This window comes from Hetaerina americana, unplaced genomic scaffold (assembly GCF_022747635.1).
Source record: "Hetaerina americana unplaced genomic scaffold, ioHetAmer1.1.p SCAF_1, whole genome shotgun sequence".
Classification (NCBI taxonomy): domain Eukaryota; kingdom Metazoa; phylum Arthropoda; class Insecta; order Odonata; family Calopterygidae; genus Hetaerina; species Hetaerina americana.
The window spans coordinates 45,909,554-45,929,999 of NW_027286069.1; the positions used below are offsets into that span (position 1 = coordinate 45,909,554).

General features: G+C 39.7%; 1 protein-coding gene across 1 annotated transcript in view; it reads right to left on the bottom strand.

The window, feature by feature from the left end:
- Nucleotides 1–20,446, bottom strand: part of LOC139685469 (uncharacterized) — a 278,351-nt gene that overhangs the window by 59,653 nt on the left and 198,252 nt on the right. The window contains exon 4 of the mRNA XM_071582490.1: nucleotides 15,903–15,979. Coding sequence (XP_071438591.1) covers nucleotides 15,903–15,979 — 77 coding nt within the window. The remainder of the gene's footprint in view (nucleotides 1–15,902; nucleotides 15,980–20,446) is intronic.

Sequence of the window (20,446 nt, forward strand, 5' to 3'; positions counted from 1 at the left end):
CCACGCCCTCCCTCCCTCCCTGTCTCTATCCCTCGATCCCTCTCAACATGTTTATGTGTATGGGCGTGTATACATGTATATTTACGATTAGTCATAATAAAAGGAAGGAGAAGACTCACTGGTCTCAAATACTGGATTAATCTCAAAGCAGCAGTTTTCCCACGGAGAATGTAAGTCAAACTTCATCAACATCTCATTAATCATGTAAGGTGAGGAGTAAAAAATCCTTCAATTTTTTCTCCTATTTTATTTATGATTTACTAGTGGGGGCTCTGCGTGCTGTAGCTCTATTTCATATGAAATAAGCTTAGCTTTAAATTTAATATAATATATTTTATTAATATTTATATTTTATAAATAACATGGATATATATATATATATATATATATATATATATATATATATATATATATATATATATATATATATATATATATATCCATGGATATGCTTTCGTAGACGTAACACGAAAGTGCCGAATAGTACGATACACAGTAACACACAATATAGAAACACAAAAAAAGAAGAACACTCACGCGTTATTTCTTGATATTTCGACGGAAACACTCCGTCTTCATCTGAAGATATAGAAGTAATCATTACTTCTATATCTTCAGATGAAGACGGAGTGTTTCCGTCGAAATATCAAGAAATAACGTGTGAGTGTTCTTCCTTTTTTGTGTTTCTATATTGTGTGTTACTGTGTATTGTACTATATATATATGAGTCTCACTTGAAGAAGGCCTCTGAGAGGGCCGAAAGCTCGAACCATTTACCGTGTGAGTGTCCTTTTAAATGTTGCTATTCTATTTGTGCTCTATCGTGCCGTCCCATTATATATATATATCCTAGGATTGGTTTACTGCAGTTCACTAGTTTCACCCCTTGAATTGTGCATTATCGAATCTGCATTCAGCTTTCCTCTTCCACACACAAGGATTTTAGTTTTCTTCATAATAATGTTCATATTGCATTCCCCTAGCGCTTGATCCATAGCACTTAGAGTTGCTTGCAGGATATATATATATATATATATATATATATATATATATATATATATATATATATATATATAAAAACATATATATATATAAACATATATATATAAACATATATATATAAACATATATATATATATAAACATATATATATATAAATATAAACATATATATATATATATTTATTTATTTATACACACACACATTCAAACACGAAAACCCGCCACATGGCGAATATACACTCATTCGCATTAAAATAGATATAAGGAAAATACACATTTTTTATACGTGTTCCTATCCCTTTTCATTATGTATACTTCCATGTGAATGAGTATATACATAATTATTTATTTATCTCCATCATACACTCACACTCTCTCTCAAAAAATTCAACTTATCTGACGGTCGCTTTTGTTTCGACTTTCATTTTTCCATAACTCTTTTGTGAATTTTTTCTCATTGCTGTCGTCTCCTACATTCTTCTCCTTTCACTCGTTCCCCTCCGCTCACCCAAACCCCCTCATCCCTCCTTTTTTTCCTTACTTTCAAAGTCGCCGAGATCCATCGGTCGCTTCGAGTGGGGATTTATCTCCGCTGAAGGTTATTGAAGAGACTTGTCTCCCGGAAAAGCGGTTGAATAAACACACTGATTTTAATGGTTCTATGCGGGGGTGGCATTGGGTGGGCGCGGAGGAAGCGATGCGGGGAAGAGGGATTTGACAAAGTGGTATGTCGTTCCATGTCGCTTTGTGAGTCCATGGGAAGGAGGGAGGATTGGAGTGTGGAAGAAAGGGGTTTCGATTTTTTCATTCTTCCAGGCAGTGTTTTGCTCATTTTTCATTGATCCAACCAAGATTGCGTTTCGAGATGTTTGCCAATCAAAAACTGCGAGCCGTTGCTCCGACGACTCGCTCCAGTTCAAATTAAGCGTTTCCCCGTCCTCGCTTCAGACCGAACGTTTATTATTTTTACTACCATCCTACATAAAGATTTTCATTTCCTCACTCGCCAGAACGGTGGTTGTAATAAGGATTTACAGGAATCACTTTCCAATTTCGACGGCGGGGAAACATTTGCAACTGCTCAAAGAAAAAGGGCTTGGGTTTTGAGCTTTTGGTTTTCTGACTCTCTCAAAAATAAATAAATAAAAAACACTTTTGTGGTGGAAACAACTAGAGTTCCGCCGCACAGATAAGGCAGAGTATATTGTTCAACGGATTGACGGTGAAATATATGATGATTTTCGACCAAGTTTGACGGACGATACGCCCCGCGAGCAGTCATTTACTTACGCAAGTCACTTTCGAAAACAGATAATATCATTCCGAAATTTACGAGAGCAGTGATTAACTTGAGAATGGGTTCCCCGCTTTAAAATCATACTACGTTACGTTTACGTTTCCGCATTGGGTTGTTTCAAGAAAATCCGGATTCAGACATTTTTTTAATTCTTTTGATCGACGCATACGTTCACGCTTTAGCGGTGAAATAAATGTTGTCGAATATTTTTTGTTACAGCGTAAGTATAAAATAAAACGACATTCGAGCATATAATTAATATTAATTATATCAGGTAACTCCCGGGTATGAACATAGGCTCGAGGATTGAGGTGGGAAAGTTCTGAGATTAACCCCCCCACCCACCAGATTTTGGCCCCTCTTCGTTTGCAGAGAATATTTACTAAAATTTTCAGCTATATATGTCCCGTCAACTCCTATCCAATAAATTCAAGATTATTATTCTCACCTTACTCCGTACACTGCCATATGAATTTAACGGTCATAGCATGCTGTTCCCCGAAAAAGACATTTCTTTTCAAATCATTTATCGATTAACCATTTTTTTCAAGTCAAGAAGATATTTTTAGATAAACCTTGGGATTATTATTATGCATTGTATTGGTTAATTTAAGTGCAATTCATGGAAAAGTCAAAGGTTTTGAATAAAAAGTTATCATTGCCTACTGAATATCATTTCGCAAATGTACCTCTTGAAAATATTTTATCACCCAAAATATTTTCAACTAACCTAAGGCATTTAAAAAATGTGATCAATTAGAGGAATTGGAAATTACTTGAAAACTGATATACAAATCTAAAAAAAATTTGAATTTTTTTCATGGCGTGTCAAATCAAATTTTCCCCAAAATAATCAAATTCACTGGGTCAGCCCTGGTTGATGTTACTTACGCCACTTTGAGTCATCGCTTAATACCGGTAATTAGGTATAATATTATTGGAGAAGAACTCGAAATAATACTCCATCTCCGAGTTTTTTTCCACCAGATAAAATCATCCTTAGGACTCGTGTACCGCATCATAAGATATCGTTTATTACTATTGCAGAGTTCTATAATCCATTTTCATCTGCTTTCATTAGGTCTTAATACTTTAAACATGATAAAATGCCCGAAATGTATCTACAAAAGTATATTTATCAATAAAAAATGATTGGTATTTAGTATTGCAAAGGAAAAGGGCTAACCGTAGGAAACTACTCTCATTCCAGGAAATTCGCCCATCTCTTCCTTAGCCACGGAAGTGCATTTCTTAAAGAGACAGGAAGTGAAACATTCTTTAGCATCCCCATATATTATTTTATTCATAAGGCTGACCTATGGTGTTAGGCCTATTGTGTTAGTAAGTTCTGAAAATACAAAAAAATATTTGTAAAATTTTTAAATACTCTAGCTCTTTAAAACATTTTGTTCCTACATTATTACCTTCTCATTTTTCCTACCTCATTTCATTTCACCCGCAATTATTGATCATTTTCTTGGCCTTCCAAACCTTCTGATCTCTCAATGTGTGCTATTTATTCACTCCCGAATTTCTCCCATCGACTAATCATACTCCCCCAAACTATTTTTTCTATTGTCATCCTCTATATCTCGCTTACTTTAGCAATCCATCATGTGTACACATCGCAACCCAATTAGGAAACGTCTGCTATCTATGGTAAAACTCTTTCGAATCACTTCAGCTAGAGAATAGCATTGCCTCTACAATCCACGTCTCTATTCCGACCCACCAAATCTGAAGTTCACCATCTCCGCTTTTCACTAAATGCATCGCAATGGTCGTTTAAGAGACCACGCATAGAAGCCTAGCATGTGCCCTATCTCTTTCTATTCCAGAAAACACAACCGAAAAAATTCTCCTCTATAGCAAATAAAAATGCAAAATTTTAAATTAGGTTATGCATATTAATATAATTTTTCTAAGTCGAGTTAACCAAGTACGACGAGAATCCGGTACTGCCTTCCACAAAGGTGCAGAAAGAGAAATAAATTAAACATTAAACAATTCCTGCAAGCAATAGTGTGCATACCTAAAACACATCCATCTTTATTAAACCCGAGTCACATGGTTTAAGGGTCAGGACAATATTTAATTCCAGAAAACGTGAGAATCAACTCGTAGATTACTTCGTCGTCGTCCTTTCACACGCGTGTGAGAAAATCGCATCTACCTGTATCTTAGAAAGAATTAATTGCTATAAGCAATCTTATTGCTAACCTAGTGTAAGTTAAGGACGTCATTCTTCCAGTTTGGGGATTAAAACTACTTAACATCTTTATTCCAGTTCCTGTTCATATTTGTGCGCCATCGTCTCCCATTATTGCCCCTTTTCTTGTTCCCACTGCATAACTCTACTGCCATTACTCATTGCGCCTTCGCGCTACGCTCGCTTCTGAATGTTAATTGCGTGCACAACTTTAAGGATAAAATAAAGTCTGCTCTCATCTAATCCTCGTATGCTTCCGTACGATTTTGACGAGATATCAATAAAAATCTAGATGCTCCTTTTGGGTCAGTTTTTAATCGCTATGACATAATCTTCGCAGTAAGTTCCTTTGAAAAAGGCATTTTTTTATTTTACTTTGGAAGTTTTCTTATTAAATTTCAAATAAACTATTACAATTATAAATACCACCAACGTTAAAAAAATTGGAGTTATTATGTGCTAATAGGGTCAGTCATATGAAACTTAATGATCTCAGTGGCTAACAAATGAGTGGGAGTTTGAATTGTGAAATTTTCCAAAAATATCATAAGAGAATAAAATACGTACGTGTGACATTCTTCTTTATTTTCAGTGTACCGTAGTATGAGCTATATTTCAATCCTTTATAAGTGAATAACAATCAATGCACCGATAGTTACATATCTTTGCTGGTTAGTTTTATTCCATTAGGGTTTATTAATTCAATTTTTAGTTCGCACATTTTCTCACAACGAGTTATATGGTATAAAATTCCAAATACTCAGAAATAAACAATAAAGTTGTAATAATAGTCGACATATATATAATTTGCATTTAAAGAAAATCGTTTGTAGCCTTTTAATGGCGATAGGCAAGGAAAGCACAATATGATTGTCGTTCATAAGATATATCTTAGAAAATCAGTTCTGTTACGCTGCTCAATTGTCAAATCCTATAGTATTTTTCTCTCTTCCTGCCTTTCTATTTTCATTTGAATTTTTAATATTCAGACATTTCATTTCCTTTGCTATTTCAAGGCAATCTAATAACTTTCGCCTTGATTTGAAACTGCATTAAAGGTTCCCTGCTACTAAGGAATCACATTCAATGTAAATGGAAATTTTTGTGTGGGTAGGCAACCTTACTTCTTGAAAGAATTCTATGAATTACGGAAAAATTACTTAATGAGCCTAGTAAAGAATTCAATAGGTCGTATAAATCTTCAAAAACACAAGATATACTACTCCTTTGATAACAGTATCATTTTTGTTTTTGAGCAAGGTATACGAGTGATCGAACTGCCAACAAGTTTTTGCCATTAATCAGCCGATCAGTTTTTTTTTACAAGTCATCTGCCTATGTTCAGAGACACCCTTGGCAAAAGGTATTGCGTTCACCGTTAAGCTCACTGGAGAGCACGGCTTTTTACCAGCGGATGAACTAAAGGATTTTTCAGAGTGAAATGAAAACAAAATTTTGGATCCAAACACGATACTCCTATTTTCCAAAGGGAGCTCTCGGTGCTAGTCTCTTGCAGGTAAAAAGCGGGAAAAACTTCTCCTAGGGTTTCAATGATCCCAAGAAACATCATCGAAGGAAAAGTTTCTTGCACCCGTGTAAAGGGAATGCATGGCACACAGTGGGAACTCAACTAGTGCAAGGGGCCATCGATTACCACAAGGAGGATTCGGGTCGCGTCGGCTGCTGCAGCGAAGATGAGTAGGTCAACCCACTCCTTGAGAGTCCGTCGAGAGATGAAGAGATGTGCCTAATCGGATTTTTTGATCTTAGAGGCTTTCAGGTTTGCATTTCATTTTTACGGGAAAGTCGACTTCTCACATGGGGAAAAATGAAAATTGTTGCTTAAAGCCACTTGGTGATACCCCCTCAATGCACGTTCATTGTTCAGTCTCTACGTTTACAGTCAATTCACTCAGGCTCATTCAGTTAAGGAAATCAAATATTTTGGTCACAGACATATTAACACGTGTTTTCAACAGAGCCGTATTCCCATTTATTCCGAGGCAATCAATTACTGAGAACGTAAATTGATTGATATAAGCATAAGAATATCTCAACAACAATATTATAGCAGGTGGTTGCCAATGAAACCATTCATTCAAAGTAACATACTTGGTCAAGTTACATTTTCTACGATTTCAAATGATTACTTTGTCCTACGCATCATTGGAGCTGGCAATCAGTCTACACCATTATATATAAGTATATGTTTTATAAATGCAATAAGTACACATTCTTCTTCTTACCTTCTATATGTATTCGTGGTATCTAATACATAAGAGGGTTGGCTACATTAGAAAACAATTAAATATTTTCAAGAGTTAAGAAATAGAATATTGATTCTAGAGATTTAATAAACACAATACTCAACAAGAAACTCAGGCTCTCATGTAAGTGCACGACTAAATTACCATGACTTAACAACTGGTGTCTTGTGGAAGTCCTCTTGGACAACCAGAAATAAGGATTAATCAACGAGATATTCTTTGGTGCATCTCCACATAAATTGTCCAGGAAGGATATTCTTCAAACATTATACACACTCTTAATATCTCATAAATGCAGAAGCTAAATGCTAATGAAATCAAGATCCCGTGTGGTTGGAAAGCAGAATTAACTATGAGCTTTAAGTAAGCTAATCTCGTACTCTTTAAAAGTGTAAACGGCAAAAGTATGTTGGTTACATACAGTCTGCTTTATAATTAATAACAGATAGGGGCTTACATAGAAAAATAGGTATACCATTCAATCTTACGCTGTGAAGATCACAAGGTAAAGTTTTTTCCTAGATAATTAAGTCGCTGCGGCAATCTTCCATCTTGTGTATATTGACTTCCTCAAAGAACCTATTTAAAACTTTTAAATCCAAATACACGATTGGAGAGGAAAAGACATTTGAATTACATTAAAAAATATAGTCCTCTTTTTCCCCTCAAGCCCGTAATTTTTTCCTAACAATTTTAGAAAAAATACTTCATTAAAAGCCTCGAATAGGAAATTTGAACTTACTACTTTCGTCTCATTGTCAAGAACAAAGGCCAATCAGAACTAAAAAAAAGATTACTGATTATGATCCTTTAATTAATTATCCAGTCTCGGGATAAATATGCTATGATAAAATATTTTATGGCTCATAAACACGAAGAATGAGATAACACGCGCACCTTGATTCCAAAATCACATAAGGGAAATTTATTAGGACTACATCCGCAGATATTTTTCGCTACTATTTCTTATTTATAATAACACCTCTCGAAAAAGAAACATTTTTGTGCATAAACCCTCGCGTAAGCCTCAAATTTAACACAATTTATACGAAAGTCAAAACCGCATGAGCAATTTTACCCGAATAGAATTTCATTTCGTAGGATTTTTTGGTAAATCTGCGAACGCAGTGCGAGCTATGAGCCAGTGGTTAACGGAATGCATACAAAATGAACACGCGCGTGCACAGACACATTTGCACACAAAACCACCACCAAGATTTAAGCTCGCAGTGAGTGACGGATACCACACGGATGTCCGATATCACTTTCAACTATTGTCGACTAATACCGGGAACTCTGGCGAAAAGATTAATAAAAAACACTGAAAATTAGTTCTTGCACCGAGATTACATGATGGCATTTAATCACCCCTGTGCAATAAGCACGCTTTGCGTCGCTTGTCTCGGCTACTGAATTACTCGGTTGTATTTAATAGGACACATTCATTTGCAAGCCGCCGTGCACACAGTTTCATTCGCGGCGAGCTCACACCCACCCTTGGATCTCGGGTGTGTTTCTTTTCAATGTTTTTTATTCGAACAAGGAACTACTACATGCATCCATCTCGCTCCCTTTTTCGCTGGCCTTTTTTTACCCCTCGAGCAACACCAATGGCCGTGATGAAGCGCCGTCGCATAAAGATTTCAGAGCCATGTTCACGAGTCGGCCGCCCGCCCCCCACCCCTACGCCCCCCCCCCGCCGACCTCCTCCCGCTTTCTTCCCCCACCACCATTTTGGACGAAACATCCCCAAACTTGTTCGCTCAGCTTTCCTTTCCCACCACCATCTCTCGCCCTCTCTGCATCCCTTCTTCTTCCCTCACCTCTTCCTAGGGTTTCACTCTTCTCCCATCGTCCTCATGCCTTCCTACCCCCGTTGCCCTTGCGTCGACCTTAATCCAACATTCTCCTCCTCCATTCTCGTTGGTCAACCCCTCTTCCATCGCCCCGCCTAGCCACCTCCCCGAACACGGCCGACACACGAGCACGCACTAATTAGTAATAGTGTAATTTAATCCGTCGTCCAAAAGGCTTCCTCTATTCCACAAGTGTTTTGGAGCGGGGCGAGGGTGTGTATGTGTGTGTCCTGGAGGGGGAAAGATTTTTTCCCCTCGGATACTCCAGCAGCCCGCTTGTTCGTTTCCCCATCAGATCGATAGCCACTGTTCCTCCTGTTCAACGCCCGGCGATCGGGGCGAGATGGTGTGATTTGTTTCAGGGGTTGGATACGCCGACGAAGGTCCGGGCAACAGGGAGAGAAATGTACCTATACGCCGCTGTGATCGGATTTCCCAGTCTATGTACCTTAAGCCTATAGCGATGGGTATGCGGGCATATAATGAGGTTAAATGCCAAAATATTCACACTTTTGCAACTTTACGCTGAGTGAGAGAAGCATGAATCAAGTTATCTGCCCTTGAGGCTCCCTCGTCAATTCTTCATTTTTTTCCCCGTGAGCCATGCTCTCTTCTCAGTCAAATTCACTTCTCAATATTACCGAAGCTGGATCACAGTCGGCCACCTCATTTTCATCTGCCACTCAGCCATCATCACAGGTTTTTGACTCATGATATAGTTTTAGGACCCATTTCGTTCGTATTCGTTTTCTATACCTTTTTCTTTTGTAAAAGGATTTTTAACCACAGCTCGGATGTGATTTTATTTCGTTTTTCATTATTCAAAGCGCGTCTTCATTTGCTGCTAATTTTTTTACTATTTTAGTGCTTCCGTTCTACATGTTGTCGTTAATTCCTTTTCGGATGCTGTATTTTTCCATGGGCTTCTTAGATTTCTCTGTGGCTTTCATAACTTTTAGGGGGCTCCCTCTCTTTAGTTCCTTGGGCCCGCGCATTTCTTACTTATTCAATATGTTCTTTTTTGCCATCCATCCGTAACCTTTAGGTTTTCCGCCCTCTTACTCATGAATTGAACTTCTCCCATTTTTGCAATCGCTCTCCAAAACCATTCCATATTTCTTCACTACTGGTCTCTGTTATTCTGTTCACTCTGACATCATGATCGTGGTGAATATTTCTCTGGCATGTGTTTTTTTCCATGATCTTGTTTGATTCAGCGAGGAAATTCAGCCAAATATTTTACATTTTAAAGCACATATAAATACCCGAAATAGGAACTTCCGCGACGTTTTTTTATTCAATAAAAAATCTTTTTCGCTACGCTCTACTACTCAGCGTTCGCATTATTCGTACCACTGACAGCACTCATTGCTTACGGCTAAGGCCATTAATTGATCAGTTTTGGGCACAGTATCGATAAATTATTACAACAGAAACTAGTCTAGTTTTACCTAAGGTTCTGAAAAATACCGTCTCGTTTCTAAAACGGTTAACTTGATAGAAAGCATGCCGTTACCTGTGCCCCATAACTAGGTGTATGCAGTGTGCTGAGAATTCAGGACACAACGCATATAATATTAGAATGTGCATTCAAGCGAGTAGATCGGAAATTAAAATTCTTCATAGGGTATGTTTGAATAAAAAAAGATGAAATAATAAAAAAAATTGCTCAATGCCTTAATAACTCAAGCAAAAATTACCCAATAGTATTTAGTAATTGAAATTTTATAATTTCGCTCCCCATTTCTGTTCCCGAAGATATATTTGTTCCAATTTAATTGGAAAATAGATTTAATTACATTTAAACAAATATATTTTCCATATATTTTAACGCTCCCTTCATATCTTTTTAATGAAAAACAACTCGATACATCTAAAGGAAATGGGTAAATTAACATCAACTAAACGGTTATAGACACAGTCAACCAGATCCTCTAAAAAAGACCTTAAATTCATTTAATTAAATTAAGGTACTAGTTAACGGATAATTGTATCACGAACTTCATTATTTGGGTACTCTTAGTCTTTCATGCACACAATCCAATTCATTCCAAAGTTTAGTTTGGTTTTCTACACAAAATTACCTATAATAACTGATATTCTCTACATAATCCCTCAATTAATTATTTATGAATAAATTATATTTCGGCTGAAATACGAGTATGATGTAATCTTTTAAATGCAGTATCAGTTTAATTTGTTTTTTTACGTTTATATCGGTAGCAAACTCAAATAAGACAATTATGTCCATTATCTACATATTTAATGGTGTAAAACCGCTGATGTGGTTGAAAGGACAGCCTCATGCACGAGTTACTGACTTAAAACCACACGGCCTACCTTAACTCGTTTTAAAAATGGTCACAAGATTAAATACGATACCATTCAGTTACTTCAAGTCATTTAAGCAACAGCCACCTAATTTGGAATTTTGATAGCACAACTGTGCGGACACCCGTAAGGCATGAGTAAGGTCCTAGTTCGTTCCTAGGACGGGATACTTCTTGTAAAGCCCTTGCTTTTAACTTGGTCTATTTAATTTAGTTTCCTGCTCTTAGATTCTTAGAAAGTCTCTTAAATTAGGTAACAGAGAATTCCAAAAATTTCTCCAAACACGTGTCAATTTTGTCACAGTTTATCTTGTCCAAAAATACCCTGGTTCCCGGCCTATTTTTCTCTTTTGACGGTATGCGATCACCTTACCAGTTTCCCAAACGAAGGCGTCGTTTACCCCTCCCCGCCACGGAATCTGAAGAAAAGAGTACGAGGGGACTGGCTCTCTCGCCACCCCCACCCTCGCTCCTGTTCCTCCACCCCTCTCCCGCTCACACTCGGGCCTCACTGCCTTCCCACGCCCATGACTCCCACCTCCACCCACCGGCGCGGCAACTTCCGAAGCGGAACGCAAAGCAAGAGCCCATCCCTCCTCCCATTCTTCGTCCCCGGAGACCGGGGAGGGACATGAGCCGCGGGGCCGAAGTCACTCCGACCCGCAGGCATAATTAATCGCCCCCTAGTCCCCTCTCACCTCCCGCGGTTTCTTCGAGAGAGTGGTGGTGGAGAGAGCGGGTGATTGAGGGAAGCAGATGAAGCTGGCGAACGTAAAATGTGAATTCGGCAAACCGAATTAGTTTTGCTAAAAAAAATATTTATTAAGGCTTTCCTAATCATCTTTCCACCCAACTCCCCCGAACTCTGTTGTCCGACCCCGACTCAACTCGCCTGTTCACCTCCTGAGTCCCATTTTCCCTTCCCACTCGAGAGGCCGCCGTCTCCATTTTTACCCTCCACCTTTTATCCTTCCACCTTCCCCATCTATCTCTCTCTCTCGCTTTCCTCCTTTAATCGACCCCAAATTCTCTCCGTTCGCCCTCACCAGCCAGCTAACCCTTACCATCGTTTTAAATTTTCCTTCGCCGCCACCACCGCTCTCCCCGCTCGGCTTCCCCACCACCACCACCCCCGCCTCCACCCTCCACCTCCCGTTCTTCCCTCTGGAACCCCACCTCAATTCACCGCCGACCGCCCCCCACACAGCCGCCCCTAACAAAAGACACATGCACTCCACGCACAGGCCTTCCACTGCTTTCATCGGTGCGGTCATAATTCCTCACTGTCAAAAGCACGGACGCACAGGACCCCCGTCCAAATATTCTTTTTTTCCCCTCACTCTTTCTCCTTTTTTGTTATATCCTGGAAAACTATAAATAATCTCACAAACCTACCTCTCTTGTGTCGCAGCCCGTGTTCACCATAATGGGTGCCCGAGTTCCTATTTTCGACCCGTGTGATTGTGTGCGAGTGTGAGTGTATGAGTTAGCAGAAAAAAAATTATATCGGCGGTGCGAGGTTTTCAAAAGGGACTACGTTTGATGGATAGTCTTAAACTTCGTTCCGGAAATTCGGGATCAAAGCTTTGGAGACCGAATGTCGAACGAAGGGCCTCAAAAGTTCTTTCATCCAGGCCGATGCACGGAACTTTAGTAACGAATATTTTTTTCGGCCGCACATAGGATTTCGATGATGAAATCGTTTTCTTAGTGCTTTGCCTCTGAGAGATTCGTCGCCTTGTGCTCATGAGACGGGTATTCATTCACATAGTCGATTCCAAGACAATGGAACGAGAGAAGTGGTAAGGCCGTACACATAAATGCATCATTATTCTATGGGTATCAATTATATCCATCCAAAAACCACATCTTGAACAGCGAAATAAAATAGATGACAAAATGATACAAAATTGACGCTTTCAAATTTGAAAAGAGTCGTCGAAGAAATATTCTGGCATCAGATATTAAGTCTACTCGTACGCACTTAAGCCAAACAAACGAGGCAAGGTGAAACTTAAATTATGTGCAAGGAGCTGTAATGCAAAAGGTAGTCCTGCAATTACAAATTTCAGCAAAAATTCACGGTATTAAGTTATCCAGGATTGAAGAGGACACAAGAGTATTAATGAAGGCCGCAGACATGATTTCAAGGTTAAATACAAATAGGCATCCAAACAGTTATAACTTCTTTAAAAAATTATAAATTATTTATGTCAATATCTTTTGTCTCAAGAGAGAAAAGGAATACTTCAAATATACCATACAAGAAACGCCCGCGAGAATGTGTAAAGTTCCAATTTTAAATTTACATCAAACTAGAGAAGCGTGGTGCCAAATTTCAAGAATGGAATAGTGATAACGAAGTAAACTGCATTTCCTCTTCTATTAGCAAAATTCTAGATTCAAGAACCTCCTTCCGTCGATATATTTTCCCAATTATCATTATAATTGATAATTGGCAAAATTTGATTAGCTCTAATTAGTCACCACTGGAGAGTCAGGTATTGAATTACTAACATTTGCCACAATACAGGGACATTATATCTATCTGCAAACTTTATATTCATGATTGCTACGAATCTCATCAGTTCTCATCAAACTTTAACAGAAAACAATTACAGGAGTGATTTAACAGAAAACAATTACAAAAAATAAATTTAAATATATTATGAGCTATCGAGCGGAGGAGTTTCAATCACTGACCCTTAAGGGGGTAATTCAACCATGGATCCCAAGAAAGTAATTGTAATTGGCGGAGTATTAATGGACGCAGTGCGTTCATCCTTCAATTACCATGGCATTCACCGTAATCACCCCCTGAGCCGAGCGCGTCAAACACAATCAAGGGACACCGTACCATTCAAAAAATTCTGCGCCGAGTGAATGGTGACGCGGAGCAAGGGTTGTGGCGTCGACCCGCGCCCCATGCCGCGTGCTCCCCCAACCTGGAAACGAGGACTGGAATTCCACTCCGGAAGGGTTTGCATTCGTAATGAGAGGAGCAAAAATATACGTCCACCGCCTTCAAATCCCTCCGACTCGTTCCACCCCCTATTCCCTGCCTCACTCTCGCAGGAAACCTCTCCGCCGACCTCTTCCCTTTCCCCTTCCATCCTTCTCCTCCACCCACGTCCTCCAAAATGGCGATCTTCATAACACTCCCCCTTGCCCTTTCTCCCCCCCCCATCCTACCCCCCCCCATCCTCCCCCCCCATCCTCCCCCCTCCACCCGTTACCACCCACAACAAACTCTCTTCCGTAATCGGATTGACGGTTACGCACAAAAAAAGGAGATCCGTGATTGGCCTGCAGAATGAGAGAGGGTGGGTGGGAGGTGAGGGAAGTGAGACTGGAAGAGTAGAACGTTCGCGGACTCCGCAGGCAGGAACGGGGGAGGAGATAAAAGGGAGGTTGGGGTGAAGGCTTAAAACGTTCAAATATAAACAAAATTGGAGGGTGCTTTGGGGAAGTGGAGAGGGTATTTCTATTTTTTCCGGGCGGAAGAGATACGGGGTAATGTTGGCAGTAGTGGGGGAGGATGATTAAAGGAGTTGGGAGGGATGGGGAGGAGGGCGGGTGATGAAAGTGACATTGGGGGATGCGGGTGGAGTGGGAGTGGTGGTGGTGGCCTAAAAATGTAGAGGGAGAGAGAGGAATGGAGGCGAGGGACGGGGGTTGCGGGAGCGGAGAATTAGGAGGGGACGTGGGAGGGAGAAGAGTCGGGGAATCGAGCAAACAAGGCGACATACGCCGCAGAACGGGAAACACGCCCGCGCGTTCCGCCGTACAACCTTCGTTTCAATATACATACATCTGCACGTATACATGTGTACGTCTGTATATTATACAGAAATATATACACACATATTTATTTGTACTTGGTGATGAAAAAGAATTACGATGACAAAAATAAACACCTTTCGACACAGTTTTTTGTGAGCGGCGCCGGGATTTGGACAAATTTTTACAAATCTGAGTCAAAGGGCGATTTATGGTGGTTGCATCATGAAAGGCCGGACGCTGGGTGCGCAGAACTATATTAAATAATTTTATTAATTAGCAGCAAGAAGAGCCAATAGCAATAAAAAGGGTCTACGAGGAACGTATAATTACTAAATATGGATCACTATAAGAATTCAAAGTTGGATAGACAAGAGTAAACAGAACTGAACGAAATAAAGAAATTGCCATAGTTCAATTAACCATATTATGATAGTCTTTATCAATATCTTTAACAATAACATAAAACACGCTAATGGTAAGTATTTCCATATCACCCAAAAAGTCTTAAAATGTGTAAATAAAATGTGACTAAAAGTATCGTGAATCATCATCATTGATCAACTAGTCCAGGATCATTCCGTAGCAGATATCCAAGTTATGTTCATCTCTACCATTATTATTATTTCATTTCATATAGCACCCAATCTTCAAAGTACGAGGAATGAATTTTAAAATATACATACATTTAACGGATAGCCAAATGCCCCCTACATACACAAGATTATTCTTCACGGCGAACTCATGCTTTCCGCGGGATAGGTTCATCGAATTTTGAAAAGAAACGTAAACTTCCCTCCCGAAACATATTATGATCATCGGCAAGGTCTAATAAGAAATATTGTTTTCCGCATTTTGTTTAATCTTGGAAGGTCACCACTGGGGCCGTTTTATATGAAATAATACTTCTAAGAAAGAATGACACCACTCACCCACAAGAGCAATACAATTCTCCAATAATATAAGACTTTTCAGTCCAGAATATATTCATTACATGATTCGATAAATCATTAAAAACTTATACTCTCGAATAGAGGTGAGTCTAATTAAAAACTAAGCGCAGACAAAATTCTTACTTGACTCAGAGAAGACTGAAGGAAAGGATGTCCCCTTAATGAAAGGAGATTGCTAATGATGGGTTCGCGGAGGGTTCACAACTCACCGAGCACGCAGACGCAGCAGTAGTAGAGGTACCACAGTCTCTCCATCTCCATCCTCTCCCGGTCGCTGAGCTTCTGGCTGCAGGCGCCATGCGAAACGAGATGCCGTGCACCAAGATGCATCCAGGACGAGGCGGGCGTCGATCGCGGTGCGTTGTAGGGAAGAGTGTGTGACAGGAGAGAGAGAAAGAGAGAAAAAAGAAAATGGAAGAAAAAAAGAGAGTTGGAAAAAGGGAGAGATAGAGTGAGAGAGAGAGAGATAAAGAGACGGATGCGTCATGAGCGAGAGGGAGTAAACACGGGAGGTGGAATCATGAGCCAAGGGACAAAGGAGGCATCCCCTGGGATGAGGGGTGTAGGTGAGGGAAGGAGGAAACACAAGGGGGTGGGTGGCTCGGGATGAAAACTCGCAGTTTCACGTCGCGAGGGAAAGGAAGTGCGCGCGGGCGGGCAGGCAGGCGGTTGGTTGAACTGATTGATGGGCGGACGGACAGACAGACACAGGGAGAACCTAAAAGAAAACAGTGGAGATGGAGATGGAGGCCGGGGCGGGTGGAAATTGAAGTTAGAGCCTATGGAATTGCTAAAGGGAAATAAAAATACTCTAAATCCCAAGGTATTACTCAACCAAAAAGGTGAGGATGTAGGCAGGGTAGAGGTGGGAAACTTTTGTTGATGCGAGGTTTAAAAAATAGCTTTACGGTGCAGAAGATGATAGACTTGTTCTTATGGAAAAATACAAACCGCATGAAACATCGATTAAGTAATTCAAAACAAGCCTTATCAAGCAAGATCACAATCAAATGCTAAGGGAAACAAATTGCCAAGCAAACGTATTAAAACCCCCGAGCTTAAAATAGCAAAAAAAACTCGTTATAATAAAAAACATAACTACTCAAACTACTTGTACACTAAAATACAACCACATTTTATTCCAAATCACGATGTTTAACCAGATTATTTCCCCAATAATTGGTGCCACAACAACCTCTGTTGCATGCACGATTGCGCAGGTAGCCTTAAGTTTGTGATAATTTCCTCGTTTGATTTATTTATTTTCAATAGAAAAGATGTGAGTGGTCGGTGTCATAACGTCGTCAATTGTAGCTTATTTTACACCTCACACGCTATTCCATGGAGGAGCGCAATGAAAAAACGAACGAAATAAGCGCGAGGTTACGAATGGAAATTTTAGTATTACAAACTCACCACTCACCCATATGGAGGGTTGTGGAGAAAGATTTGAGTGGAAAAATACATAGTGCCGAGGAAGAAGCAGAGCTCTGGTTTTAAAGATCCCCTCGAAATTCTATTCTATAAGAGTGTGAGGATGGAGTCGAGGGATGAAAAAGGCAATTCGAAGAAAATGATACCGAGATTGCAAGGGAAATCCCAGGGCGGATTCACTCAAGACTCAAGAAAAATGTAATGGGGAGGCTCTTAAAAGCAAACCCTTCCGCCCTTCTAGCCTTTCCTCGGTTATTTCAGAGGTCTCCCACTCGGAGAATGGGTAATTTGATAAAATGAGTCGCGGTACTGAAAAGGGGAATGGGAGGGGAGAGGGGGTGGCGGGGAGAGAGAGGGATGGGACACTTGCCCTCTCTTTCTTTTCAAGGGGAATGATGTGGGAACGTAATGTGGAACGGAGGGAATGGAAGGGTCCCGATGAGTTGGACGGGACTCCCCGTGGCTCTAGGGGTATTCTCTCCCATGACACTAACACGATATGCTTCGGGGCTCACCCATGCAGACGAGGAGATGTGCATTTTTTTCGAGTCCTTCCCACCACCGCTCTCTCCTCGTACTTCTCTGACCCCTTCTACGACCCTTCCGAATATATTTCGATTTTATTCTAGACGGAAGATTCACCCCTCTCGCCCACGTAGTTGATCCTAAACAATTCCACTTTAAAGAGCTTGTTTCCATATACTGCTAGTAATTCCAACACGGTGACATTTGTGGGAGATGATAATTTGACGTATGTTTTAGTTCTCATAAAAAAGACTGGAATTCATCGAAGAAATATCTTCCTTCAAGTTAAAAGTAGCCTTATAATTTATTTGTGAGCCGAAGTCTTGCTGAATTATCGAATACTGCAAAAATTTTCATGGTACCGCTTTGATCGAGTATAGATATATTGGCACACATCATTGTCACATTTGAAACTTCTATAAAAGTTCTCAGAAATAATTTTATTGTTATTTATGAGAAACAGTTGCTTCATTTACATGGGTGTTCACGAAAATATTAGCTCACTTATGTAAACATAGGTTTAGTAGAGTATATTGTGTCTTTGGTTCATTATGTTTTAATTTTCTTCCCGAATCCAAATGGTACAATAACAACAACTGAGAAATTTAAAATCTGACTTGATTTGAGCTCACCGCTCGATATCAGGACGTTCACAGTATAGTGGAAAACTGTGGACACATTTTACTCTCAATGTTAAAGGCAGTGGACCGTGGTAATTTAGAGGGTAGAGTGCTGAGCTACTGACCTGGAGAGCACTGATTTTGAGGTCCCCCACTCTGAGAATGGGTAATTGGGCTTACCTAGGCTCATATAAAAATTGCACATTCCTTAAAAGGCTTAGTAAGAGCTGTACTCTCACATATAAAGCCAACCTTTGAGTTGATAGCTGCGGTTTATTAAAGTTAGCAAATATCAGGGAAAATCTTAATTACTTCTGAGAAATAGGGAGGCAATTCACTAAGGATAGGTATGAACTTGCAAACAATACCTCAATTGATGGTATATCTCTGCTGCAGACTTATGCGCGTTTAGAGATAAGAACAAGCAAAACAGGCGAAAAGGCAGTTTCCAAACTGCTCTCTCTGTAACAACAAACTCTCGACAGCAAGCAATCAAATCGAGTAATGTGCAAGGCAGCGATATTGAACATGAGATTATCCTTCAACGTAAGCGTTGGTATCTAGATTCGCTGTTTATGCCTAGCAAGGCAGAAACGTGAAAATGATTAATTCATCACACCTCACTCAATAAGCCTGAGCACAAGTTTTTGTCTGCTTTAAGTTAATGAATTTTCATCTTGAAATTTTTCAATGCAATGCTGAAAGTACTAATTGTGCCTCACAACGTCGAAAGTTTAAAATTTTCTATAAAAATGATACTTTCCCTAATTCACACATAAACCCTGCAGTCTATTTCCAAGCAACAAATATAATCATTTAATTATAAGCCCTCCCAAGATATTCTAGATTGCATTATAACAGATTTTCCAACGGTCAAAGTAACCTACATAACGCAAACTGAATTGAAATTCACATAGCGGTTGAATAAATACTGTTCTCAATGAACATTTCCACCTTTATAATTTCCAAAATACGATTATTCGGCGTATTTTTTTATTCCTGCGCTTATATGTCATCCAATCAAGCAAATTTAATTAAATTAATATTACTCTGACTGGCCAATCTCTAAATAGTTCAACACCTCGAACATACATTACGTTTTTGGAGCTCCGTAAACAGGTTACCTCCGGTAAACAGGTTATATGCAAACAGATTATATCATATATACCAAGGATTCGCCAGGTATTAACAGATACATTAAAAAAATTTATACATGAAAATTTCAGAGCACTTCAATAATAGGCTCAACTTTCCGTTTCTCTAACCTGGATTTACTCCTTAATTTCTTCACGGGGGATTAGTAAAATTTCTAAGTTGTAGCCAAATTTAATACCAAAAGAATGAGAGCTAGAAGTTTGCAGGAGTCCTCACGTCGTCACTGAAATGGAAATTTTATTGCTCCCTGTTGAGGGCTTAATTTTGTGACAGGGAGAATTTAAAGTGTCACACTCCAAAGGCGACCCTAAACTTTCCTTCCATAAACACAGTCCAAACCCTGAAGGCAGCAATTTGACCTTTTTCTCCTTTCCTCCCTCGTCAATTCTTTTCTGGCCGTCGCTCTAACCCCAACACTCTCCCTTCCCCACCTTCCCCTAACTCAAGACTCCGTGGAATTCCGCCACTCCACCGCAATTTACTTCATCCCTTCCTAATTTTTTGTTTCCCTTCCTCTTTTTTCCTTACGCTTCTCAGCTCTCCTCCTCCTCGCCTGCTCCATTTCGTTCACGGCACAAAATTCTTGGCTCCTAATTTGCTCGAATAATGCTGACGATCACCGGTTGAGCTGCACTGAATCCCAACCGGGTAGCTGAAAAAAGCATTTTTCATATGAGCGGTTCCCAAAGTGGTGCTCTATTGGCACATTCAGCCCGAAAAAGAGAAATTCCGACGTGTGGGGCGCGTTAGGTTTTGAAGGCCGCTCAGTCGATAGGGACCCGGGGATGGAGGAGGTGGAGGGAGATAATGGGAAATATCTCGACAGCAATGAGTTATAACTCTTATGAGTCTTCCACGTCATTAGTCTAAAGATGATTTAGAGTCTATTACAGGGTGGAGAGAGCGTTTTGGCAAACTACAATGTCATAATGTTCAAGGAACTGTTATAAATAGTAAAGGAACATATTTGTACGTTTTGTACGCATTTACTATGCATCAAGATAAATTATTCATACTTT